Source organism: Geotrypetes seraphini, chromosome 9, assembly GCF_902459505.1.
Source record: "Geotrypetes seraphini chromosome 9, aGeoSer1.1, whole genome shotgun sequence".
Classification (NCBI taxonomy): Eukaryota; Metazoa; Chordata; class Amphibia; order Gymnophiona; family Dermophiidae; genus Geotrypetes; species Geotrypetes seraphini.
The window spans coordinates 180,026,455-180,038,897 of NC_047092.1; the positions used below are offsets into that span (position 1 = coordinate 180,026,455).

Here is a 12,443-nt window from a genome sequence, read left to right on the forward strand (position 1 = left end):
TACTTGCTCTTGATGAATTGCAAATTAAAATACAAAATACAGTGCCTATATGATAAAAAGAAAAAAAATTACAGGGCTTAGGACAAGGAAATATGTATAAATAAAGCATAAATAAATATTACAAGACTAAAAAATAAGGTGTTTTTTTTTCATGTTTTCATGTATTTGATTAAACGCTTATCCTAAGATACTAAGTGTTGTACAATAATAATTAAAACATTTACAGGGGTACAAAAGACAGACAATTTTTTAACGTACTTAATTATAAAAACCATGGAGGTACAATAGGAAAGGGGGAGAACTACAATATTTATCGAGAAAAGGTACATAAAAGGGAAGTACATTAGGATGAGGAAAGGTTAAAAGTTGCTGGACTTGAATCAAATGGTCAGATAAAGTAGTTGGTTTAAGTGGAATGTTATCAATTGAGATTGGAGCAGTTAAATGTAACCCTTCCTTCCATGAAAATAACATGATATTAGTTTTAGTAATGCTTAATGAGAGCATATTAATATTTAGCCAATCGTGAATAGTGGATAGCTTTTGATTAATAAAAGAAATATCATTTTGATTTGAAGGGTGAAGTTGCTGGCTGCTTTTTTTATAAGGCTTGTAACTTTTCTTGTCTGTTTTATGAATCCTTTTCTTTACTTTTCCATGTTTTCTCTTTTTTTTTTTCTCTCTCTCTCTCTCCTTCTCCTTCCATACATTTACCATTATTTCACTGCCTTCTCATTTTGCTGCTCTCCAACACATCTGTGTGTATCCCTATCTTGCATATCTGGTTTTATCCCAGGACAAGCAGTCAGCATATTCTTAACGTATGGGTGACCTCCAAGCTAACAGAGGGGGAGGAGGGATGGTTGGCCATTAGGAAAATAAATTTTGTAACACAGATCGGCCGAAGAGTCCATCCCGTCTGGAGAAGGCATCCAGATAGTAGTGAGTAGTGAACATGTGAACTGAGGACCAAGTGGCAGCCTTGCAGATTTCCTCGATGGGCGTGGAACGGAGGAAAGCCACAGAAGCAGCCATAGCTCTGACCCTGTGGGCCGTGACGGCACCTTCCAGTGAGAGACCGGCCCGAGCATAACAGAAGGCAATGCAGGCAGCAAGCCAGTTGGAAAGCGTCCGTTTAGAGACAGGACGACCTAAACGGTTAGGGTCGAAAGAGAGAAAGAGCTGAGGGGATGAGCGGTGAGCCCTGGTGCGATCAAGATAGTAAGCAAGGGCACGCTTACAGTCCAGCGTATGCAGCGCCTGTTCCCCAGGATGAGAGTGGGGTTTGGGAAAAAAGACAGGCAAAACAATGGACTGGTTGAGGTGAAAGTCCGAGACCACCTTGGGAAGGAACTTAGGATGGGTGCGCAGAACCACCTTGTCATGGTGAAAAACAGTGAAAGGTGGGTCGGCAACCAGTGCATGCAGCTCACTAACCCTCCTGGCAGAGGTGATGGCAATGAGGAAAAGCACCTTCCATGTGAGAAATTTGAGCGAAGTTGTGGCAAGAGGCTCAAAAGGAGGTTTCATGAGGGTGGATAAAACCACATTCAGGTCCCAGACGACTGGAGGAGGCTTCAGAGGTGGTTCTTAACTGGGGACCACGCTCTCCTCCGTCGAGCGGGAAGGCACCCGCGCATGCGCGGTGCGGTCAACTAGAACTTTCTAGTTAAAAGTGTCTGTACCGGGGCTCCGTTGGTGACGTCACCCATACGTTAAGAATATCTGCCTGCTGTCCCTGGATAACACCTGTTACGGTAAGTAACTGTGCTGTATTGTCCTTTTTTGACTATCTTCCTCCTTCAGTTTCTGTTTTGTAATGTATTGGCCTTCCCAATTCTCCCTGTTTTACTTCAAGAAATTCTTTCATTTTCCCTTTTTCTGGCACTCAACTGTATGTTACGCCTTGTACCTTCCTCTTTAAGCCGCTCTTCATCGTTTTATTCATCCCTTTTTCTGCATCTCTCTGACTTCCTCCATTGAACTAGTTGGCCATGAGTTATAGAATGCAGAGCTAAGAGAATATGCTGTTTTATGTAGCAGTCCTGTTGCCTCCTTTCCTTTTGGTTATGGTTCCAAAAGCTGGCATGGAGCCTGTGAATAAGAAAAGACTGCAGAGCACTGTACAAGATACAAGCAATGTTTATTGCAATAAACAATTTGTTGCGCACAAATAGACCACCTAAGGCAGATAAATGGACCCAACATGGTCCGTGTTTCGATCAACACGTCTTCATCATAGATCCATATAATGGTGGCAGAGAATATATACACAACAACTTTGCCTGGTCTGTGAGCTGCGGAATTTGGTGAGGCTTATGACTGCTTTGAATACAGCTTTTCCAGCAGTCACAAGCCTGCTCTTTCAGTCTTAGGAGATTGTAGCTGGGTGGTGGCAGGGCTTGGGGAGAAGCCCCCTACCTGCCTGCGGCACCATCCGCTCCAGAACTGGCCCTGAATAGGATCACTGCAGGAATAAGTGTTCGTTGTGTCCTTATGGTGCATGCTGTTTGCTGTGCATTGTGTTAAGAGGGTTTTATTGTCACCATTTGCAACCTGCTACATGCTTCTTTGGAGTCCTGCTCTCTAATAATAGTCTAATCAGATTCACTAATGTAGCCACATTTTTCTTTGTCTTGTAGAAATTGAAGAGATACTTTCCACAGACCTAGTGCCTGGAGACGTCATTGTGATCCCTTCTAATGGAATGGTCATGCCTTGCGATGCAGTTCTTGTCAGTGGTACTTGCATTGTAAATGAAAGCATGTTAACAGGTATTCAGTTGTCTACAAGACTGCATATTGATGACATCGTTCACATTTAACTTTGAATGATTTTCAATTTGATATCTATGGTGCTGATGCAATAAATCCCAGCATGCTTCACAGTGCTTTACTCAAATTTTTTCTCATGCTAGTCTTACTCCCAAATGCAGAATGTTTTCTAGCATGGGAAAAGTTTTTGCATTGTGTCAACGGATAGCACAGTGGGCATGCAAAGTGGGTGAATTAGTAATTGCCTATAATGCAGAGAAAACTGCTTAAACTTCAGCATAGTTTTTTACTGTTCACTTAACACTGCATACAGTATTATGCTAGCTTGGGAGCAATGTAAAGATACAGCATAGGAACAAAGGAGTCATCTGAAGTGAAGTGCAGCACGTCACCTCAAAGAATACTGGTGGCCTGAGCCCTTTGATCTGTTCTCAGTTTCATTAAAATTGTAATATGCTCTAGTCAACATTTTAACGTATTAAATCAATGTAGCACATACTTAGACAGAGTAATGAACTGAAGTACAGTCAAACCTCAGTTTGCGAGTGGTTTGCGAGTGTTTTGCAAGACGAGCAAAATACTCGAGCAAACTGTGACTCGCAAATCGAGCATTGACTCGATTTGCGAGCCTCCACCCGACCCGACCCCGGGAACCGGCAATATTGCTTCCCCCAAGCCACTGCTCCCTCCCTTTGTGATCGCCTCCCCCACCCCACCCCCACTGAGACTCGAGATATCATGAGAATCTCGGTGAGGTGAGATCCAGAAGGCCTTGAGCATGCGCAGATGCTTAAGGCTCAGCAGCAGACTGGCAGCAGGCACTTTATAACATTGGCGGCGCATGGGTAAGGACAGGGCCGGTCGGGGGTGGGTGGGGGGGGAAAGGAGGCGATAGCAGTTCCCGTGGCCTCGGGGGGAGTCGGGGGGAGTCCAGCAGGAGTGGGCCAGCACCTGAGAGTCCCGGGGGAGGGGTAGTGGCATCCGGCGGGAGGGCAGCGTCCGGGAGTGGCGGGGCCAACGGTGCCTATCCGGGCTCGGTGGCTGCGGCGGTTTGATTAAAGCTAGCACCCTGAAGCCGGGGTGCACTATCACCACCCGCACAACTCGCAGTGAGAGGCAGCGAACAGCAGCAGAGGAGGAGAACTGGAGGAGCCACGTGGATAGGTCTGTGGCAGAGGCAGCGGTGGAGGCATCGCTAATGGTAATTAAGTTTTTGGGGATGTGGAACGAATTGTTCAAGTTTACCTTAACTCTTATGGGAAAAGTTGCTTTGATATACGAGTGCTTTGGATTACGAGCATGCTTCTGGAACGAATTATGCTCGTAAACCAAGGTACCAGTGTATCATCTTTATTTTAGAGCCCAACTGAAACCAGATCGGTGACTGAAATTGGCTACTTGGTTTTGTTAGACAGCAAAACTACCTGCTTTCCCCTCCCCAAACACACATCCCACCCAATCTCCCTTAGGCCCTCTCAGGGTTTACTGTAAGAAGAGCTCTGGAAAGTAAGCAAGGGATTAGATTAGAAAAGAATGGGGACTGACCAGAATAACACACTTACCTGAAACAGGTGTTATCCAGGGGCAGCAGGCAGATATTCTCACATGTGGGTGATGTCATCCAAGGAGCCCAATACAGGCAGTGTTAAAAGTGTACGGTCACTTTAAACATTTTTAAAGTCTTGAGACTGCCCGTACTGCACATGTAGCAGTGCCTTCCCATCCGTCAGCTCATAGGACCATCAGTTCAGTAAAAAAGCTAAGAAACCAACTAGAGGAGGTGGGCAGGTTATGAGAATATCTGCCTGCTGTCCCTGGATAACACCTGTTATAGGTTAAGTCAGTGGTTCCCAACCCTATCCTGGAGGACCACCAGGCCAATCGGGTTTTCAGGCTAGCCCTAATGAATATGCATGGAGCAGATTTGCATGCCTGCCACTTCCAGCATATGCAAATTTCTCTCATGCATATTCATTAGGGCTAGCCTGAAAACCCGATTGGCCTGGTGGTCCTCCAGGACACGGTTGGGAACCATTGGGTTAAGTAACTGTGCTTTATAGTGGTCTAGATCAGTGATTCCCAACCCTGTCCTGGAGGAACACCAGGCCAATCGGGTTTTCAGGCTAGCCCTAATGAATATGCATGAGAGAGATTTGCATATGATGGAAGTGATAGGCATGCAAATTTGCTTCATGCATATTCATTAGGGCTAGCCTGAAAACCCAATTGGCCTGGTGTTCCTCCAGGACAGGGTTGGGAACCACTGGTCTAGATCTGTTTCCTCTAAAGCTGAGCACATGAGCAATCGTTTATACATTATAGGAGCGTCGCTCACTGATTTTACATGGTCACTCACAAAAATACTTTCAAATACGGAAAATTGTTTTTATAATTTATTGCTCACACAAAATGTTTTTTTAGAACTTGTCGCTCACATGAGAGAAAATTTGCACACACCTGGCCAATCTTTAGAGGGGAACATTGGTCTATACTTGTGTTCAACATATCTAAAGTCATTGGATGGAATGCAAATTTTCAATCTACTCAACATTTATAACTTGAAAAAATGTTTTTTAATCGCACTGTATATACCTTGTATATTCCTTAAACAAAAGAAATTTATGTATTAAAAGCTCAGATGTATTACTTAGCTACTTTTGTATCTGTAGAAGAAATAATTTATAGTGTTTGTCCTCCCAGTATGAAAAATCATACTTAAATATTTTCTGACGCGTGGGATTGCTGTCAATTATTGATCTTCATGAAGTTGCCAATTAGCAGCCAAATCCACTTGTCAGTGTATAGTTTAATTCTTGATGCTGGAGAGTTACCTAAGGGTCTTAATTAGTAATAATTTTCTTTTTCCCTCCCCCTCAGGTGAGAGTGTTCCAGTAACAAAGACCAATTTACCAAACCCTATGCTGGACTCAATGGGGACAGAAGAAATATACTGCCCAGAAACACACAAGCGGCATACTTTGTTCTGTGGAACCAATGTCATCCAGACTCGCTTTTATACTGGAGAATTTGTCAAAGCCATAGTAGTAAGAACAGGTAGAGAGTTTTCAATGATTTGCAAATCTATTTTGGCATTTGTGTTAGTTTCATGTTTTTAAAGACCACTGTTGTCTCACCTTTAGATTTCAATACATCTGTATTTTACATTACATTAGTGATTTCTATTCCACCTTTACCTTGGTGGTTCAAGGCGGATTACATAAGAATTGTCGTGATATTAGGAAATACATAAGGGTTAGTTTGAACATTTTAGGTTTGCTAAGGAGTAGATAGTATTGTAGGTGAAGCTTGGGATTTTGATGAAATGAGGTGGTTTAGAATGAAAAACACAGATCTTTGAAGTTGCTTTGCAAAGCTTGATACTGTGAGGGACTTGAGCAGAAATTGGTTGCCTAAAGTTATAGTTTGGCTTATAAAACTCAAGAGTGAATGCACCTTAAAGATAATCTCAGAATGAAATACCAGAACGAAATTGTGTTTTTCTCTCTCTCTGAAAAGTTTTCTGAATCATCAGCAGGTCCTCATCATCAGAATGCTTGCAGCTAATAAGCCAGTGGAAACAATACAATTACCCCTTTATTTGGCATTGTTGCTCAGAAGCAACGTGTTTTTATGGCTCTTATGGGAGATCTGCATCTCCAAATGCTTGTTATTTGGCACTGTTACCCTTGTTCAACATCAGGTTGCATAAAGCATCTGTTTCACCATCTGCCAATTAAAGGGATAACTTTATTGTTAAGTAAGTATAAGTATTTGTCAGGTTTCACTACATCTCTTTGGCTTCTGGAGAAAACGTGTAACTGGCTAAATCTATTGCCTTAGTGTTCCTGGACAGATACTCCCTGAAGAAGGAAATTTGCTTACTACTGTTTTAATGGCTTAGATATGACGAGACACTCTGCCCTCTTAGATTGGATTAGAGAATGACACGGGGAAAAAATCTGTCCCCGTCACCGCCCCGTCCCCGGCCCACCATCCTCTGCACCGCCCCGTCACCGCCATTCCATTCACCGCCCCGTCACCGTCACTGCCATCCCTTTCACCGCCCCGTCACCGCCACTGCCATCCCATTCACCGCCCCGTCACCGTCCCCGCAGCATCCATATAAGCCTTAGTACTCTAATATTTAGCGTATTCCATTCTTATAAATCAAAGTTCCTGCTGCTGAACTAGAGAAAGAGATGTTCAGCTGGCAGGGCTTTGTTTATAAATTTTTATTAACACAACTAATATACCACCATAATGTTTCCGACAGAGGACAAGTATGCAATAAATGCATTTTGCTGTTTCAATGCCAGTGCTCAGCAGAACAACAGACAGCAATATGGACATTCACCTTATGTAGTACTTTTTTAATATATAAAAATAGGCAAAATTAGTTGCTGTTTTATCATTATATTTTCTTGCCATTATAGTATTCTTCATTGATCATTTTTCTTTTTAAATTCAAAACAAATTCAACCTATCTTGTGTCCCAGCATGAATTCATGTTTCACTCAATTGGCTGTTTCAAGGGAATTAACCCTCCAATTTCCATTTGCAAAAATACCCAATGTTGTTCCTTCTATGAGCAATATTTAAATTATGAGGAACAACATTGGGTATTTTTGCTGAATTGTGTGACACCATTTGGGCTGAACATGAAGATTGAAAATGCCTGGTTAGCCCTGGACAGATGATTTGAACAGCCAGGAGCCTGTCCTGGCCATTTAAATCATTTTGAATATCTAGTCCAATGATAACAGAATTAGGGTGATTATAGAAACATAGAACTTTGTTGATCACTAAAAACAGTGGAGACTAAGGGTCTATCAAGCTCAGCATCCTGTCTTTGACACTGGCCAGTCTTGGTCTTTGGAACTGCCCATTGTGTCAGAAGCAATAGGGATTAAGTGACTTGCCCAGGGTCACAAGGAGTGTAGTGTAGCTCTAACCACTGGATTTAGAAGTTGGCTTCTTTTGGGATCTTTAACTCATCATCGCTAGGACTCGAATCTGAGTCCGTGGCACCTAACATAGAATGGAATTAGTATGGCAAAGTAATGAAGAATGGTCCAGCAGCCCCCACCCTCCCTCCACCTCACCTTATATTCGTTCCGAGTTTGCTGGCTTCCTTTTTCCCTAGCCGCACGCGTTCAAAAATCCGTGCACGCGCGGCTGCGCGAATCAATCAAACTTCTCCTCTCCTGCAACTTCCTGTTTCCGGTTGCGTCAGAGGAGAAGATTGATTGACTCGCGCAGCCACGCGTGCACGGATTTTTGAACACGTGCGGCTCGGAAAAAAGGAAGCCGGAAAACTCGAAATTTAAGGTGAGGTGGAGGGAGGGAGCTGGCTAAATGCTACGGGCGGGCGGGCGGTGGCTGCGGGGACCGCGCGATCCTTGATACCTCACTGCGGAGACAAGACCATTCACCGCCCCGCGGGCGGTGAATGGCCTTGTCCCCGTCGCCGCAGCGACTGCTAGTTTTCTTCCCCGTTTTCGGCGGATGACCCGCGGCTAAAATGCGGTGGCCGCGGGTAAACCGCCACCGTGTCATTCTCTAGATTGGATCTTGCTGCCCACTCAAGGGGGAGATTAAACCATGGACACTTTAAAGCAGCCTTTAAAAAACCCAGAACCCATCTGTTCATCCTAGTGTTTGGGGAAGCATTGGAGATTGATTTTGGTGAGCGAAGTGGTGGGATCCAGAGTTACATCAGCAACGCTGCACTCTTTCCTTTTACACTTTTAATGCATTGTAACTTTTTTCCCTTTTCAACCACTTTTGAATTCTAAACCACTTTGATGCGCTCTGATGGATGTTGAAAGGTGGTACATCAAGATCTCAAACTAACTTAACAGTTACCGTGTTTGATACCTTGGCATTGCAAGTTCACCTTTAGTATAGCAAGGAACGTGTGTTTGCTATAGGTAGGGATCCATCCTCCATTTGATCATGCTTCTCCCCCTCAAAAATTTAGAAAAACTCAAAATTTAATGTATTTTTTTCTTTTTATTTAAGTATTCATGAATAGTTTATATAGGCAGCAGATCAAACAATTGTTTGTTAATATATCAAAATATGGGAACATACAAGTCTTAAAATGCAGTCAAAATATGTTCTAAATTCTGGTCAGAAGCCAGCCTCTTATATAGGGATCACAGGAATGCATATAAATAAATTTCATTATTGTAGGTGCCTCAGTTAGTTTAGTCTTCCATGATACTCTCATCACAAACCAAGATACAAGTGTCTTATAATGTTTTTCTTTTACAAGTGAGCAGTGAGATGCACATTCAGCAAAGGGGTCATACACAGTGTAGTTCATGATCTTATTAGTTCCAGAAGAATCCTATCCCAATAGTATGTGTGTGTGTGTGTGTGTGTGTGTGTGTGTGTGTGTATGCCTTTGAGTCGACTACTGACCCATGGCAGCATGCACAGTGAGGAATCCTCCCTATGATGTTTCAAGGCAGACTACAGGAGTCGTTTGCCATTGCCTAATACTACTGCCACATTAATAAGTATGTTTCTAATGTTTAATTTTTGACCATCTGAATGGTCAAGCTCTCAGTAATTTTTCCAGGACTTTTTCTCTTCACATGACTGAATTGTCCTCATGATCTCACATATTACCTATTGAGTACCTTGCATAACAACTCCAGATCACTTCAGGCCCATAGCACTATTATCACACATGTTCTGGTGAATCCACTGGGTTTTCGGAGCTTTCTCTGTACAATTTGTTCAAAATTAGAGCTTTACTGAATATTTAGTTTGATTTGGCCCCGAATAGTGTGGCGCAGTGGTTAAACATAAGAACATAAGCAATGCCTCCGCTGGGTCAGACCCGAGGTCCATCGTGCCCAGCAGTCCGCTCACGTGGCGGCCCAAAAGGTCCAGGACCTGTGCAGTAATCCTCTATTTATACCCTTCTATCCCCTTTTCCAGGAGGAAACTGCCCAATCCTTTCTTAAACCCCAGTACCGTACTCTGCCCTTTTACGTCCTCTGGAAGCTCATTCCAGATGTCCACCACACGTTGGGTAAAGAAGAACTTCCTAGCATTTGTTTTGAATCTGTCCCCTTTCAACTTTTCCGAATGCCCTCTTGTTCTTTTATTATTTGAAAGTTTGAAGAATCTTTCCTTTTCTACTCTTTCTATGCCCTTCATGATCTTATAAGTCTCTATCATATCCTCTCTAAGTCTCCTCTTCTCCAGGGAAAAGAGACCCAGTTTCTCCAATCGTTCTCTATCTCTCTCTCTCTCTCTCTTTCTCTCTCTCCCTTTCTCTCTCTTTCTGTCCCTCTCTACTCTCTCTATGCCCTTCATGATCTCGTAAGTCTCTATCATATCCCCTCTAAGTCTCCTCTTCTCCAGGGAAAACAGTCCCAATTTCTCCAATCTCTCAGCGTATGAAAGGTTTTCCATCCCTTTTATCAGACGTGTCGCTCTCCTCTGAACCCTCTCGAGTAACACCATATCCTTCTTAAGGTACGGCGACCAATATTGGACGCAGTTTTCCAGATGCGGGCGCACCATTGCCCGATACAACGGCAGGATAACTTCTTTTGTCCTGGTTGTAATACCTTTCTTGATTATACCTAGCATTCTATTCGCTTTCTTAGCGGCTGCTGTGCACTGTGCCGTCGGCTTCATTGTCATGTCCAACCTTAGCACCCTGAGGTTGTGGGTTCAAACCCTTACTGCTTGCTCCTTGTGATCAAGTTTATTAGATTTTTATATACTGCCTACTGAGATTATCTAAGCAGTTTTACAATCAGGTACTCACTTAACCCCCCCATTGCCCCTTGTACATTAGATAGATTGTGAGCCCACCGGAATTGACAGGGAAAATTGCTTGAGTACCTCAATAAATTCATGTAAACTGTAAAATATACTATTTGGTACGGTTCTCAGAATTCCACAAGCACAATTTTGTTGGACTTTCTGAAAGTCTAATGTTAAAAAGTAGTTGAGTCAAGACAGGGTTTATCATTTATTGTTTATTAAACTTGATATATCACCTTTGTAGGGTTCTTGTCTACTCCTTAATTTGCTTGCTTGTGTCGGGTGGGGGTGGGTGGGAAAGAAATAAAATTTAGTGGACTCTCTGTTAACCGGCATCCATGTGGATTGGTAGATGCCAGATAAATGTAGTTTCTGCTTGCTTGAGAGTTACTATTAAAAGTAGGCCTAACTAATACTATCCCCCATATCATAAACTGTTCCAGACAAACTACTGGACATGTGGTAGGCAAAGCGTGGGCGTACTCAGGTGTGGCGTGCTAAGTTTACACTTAAATTTCTGCCAGAAATTGATTTTTTGTTCATTTTTATTTAAAGTATTACAGTATTTCTTGATTTTTTTTTTTCTTCTGGTTGCTTGAGTTCCGGTTAACAGAGTCTACTTAACCATTAAAATCAAAAGGCTTTCAGTGATTGAGACAAAGGAAATATTTTTATCAGTTTAGAAACTGCCTTAATGAAGTTTTATGTAAAAAATCAGCCTGCTTTAATACTTTTAGGGCTAGATTCACTAAGCAAACTAATTGTGTTTGCGAGCCCTTTGTGACCCGATTTCCCTCCGACCCGATTCACTAACCTGTGTACCGATCCGATCCCAATCTGTGCATGCAAATGAGGGGATTCAGCATGCAAAGCAGGAAGGACGCGATTCACAAAACTTCTGGCATACCGACTGGCTGGCCGATCAAAAAAACTGGTGAGGACCAGTCACTTGTGCTAAAACCCTGCTCTCTGCTCCAATTCTCCTGCTCTGGCTGCCCTGCTCCCTGCTCTCTTCTTTGCCCTGCTTCTCCTGCTCTGGCCGTCCTGCTCTCTTCTCTGCCCTGCTTCTCCTGCTCTGGCCATCCTGCTCTCTGCTCTGATTCTCCTGCTCTGGTCGCTCTGCTCTCTTCTCTGCCCTGCTTCTCCTGCTCTGACCCCCCTGCTCTCTGCCCTGCTTCTCCTGCTCTGGCCGCCCTGCTCTCTTCTTTGCCCTGCTTCTCCTGCTCTGGCCACCCTGCTCTCTTCTCTGCCCTGCTTCTCCTGCTCTGGCCATCCTGCTCTCTGCTCTGATTCTCCTGCTCTGGTCGCTCTGCTCTCTTCTCTGCCCTGATTCTCCTGCTCTGGCCATCCTGCTCTCTGCTCTGATTCTCCTGCTCTGGTCGCTCTGCTCTCTTCTCTGCCCTGATTCTCCTGCTCTGGCTGCCCTGCTCTCTGCCTCAATTCTCTGGTTACCTTGCTCCTTGCTCAACCCTGACTCACCTGCCCTTCCCTGCAGTGCGAGACCATGGTTTTAACCCACGGGTTAAAACCACGGGCTCGCCAAGTAAAAAAAAAAACCAACGTAAAGTTAAAAGTAAAAAAGAAAAAAATTCTGATGGGCACGAAGGACCAGCGCATGCGCAGACCATCTGCAGTCAAGGAAGATAGTCGGCGCATGCTCAAGGATCTGTGCGGTTGGTGCGGGGCGTGCCTCTGATCGCTCCCATTAGAATATTCTTATTTGCAGAATCGATCGGCCCTGCCCGGATCGGACACGGATTGGTCACGATCAGGCAGGTTAGTGATCGGGCCCTTAGTGGTGAACAAAGATCACACGTTTTCACTGACATTATTAGTCTTTTGCTAATAACATGACTTGGTACCTCCCATTTTCAGATG

The 12,443-nt window shown here is 43.8% G+C and overlaps 1 protein-coding gene across 3 annotated transcripts in view; it reads left to right on the forward strand.

Annotated features, from left to right (window-relative positions):
- ATP13A3 (ATPase 13A3) overlaps positions 1-12,443 on the forward strand; it is a 164,198-nt gene that overhangs the window by 40,010 nt on the left and 111,745 nt on the right. For all 3 annotated transcript variants that reach the window (XM_033958171.1, XM_033958170.1, XM_033958169.1), the window contains exons 10-11: positions 2,643-2,774; positions 5,652-5,828. In XM_033958171.1, coding sequence (XP_033814062.1) covers positions 2,643-2,774; positions 5,652-5,828 — 309 coding nt within the window. The remainder of the gene's footprint in view (positions 1-2,642; positions 2,775-5,651; positions 5,829-12,443) is intronic.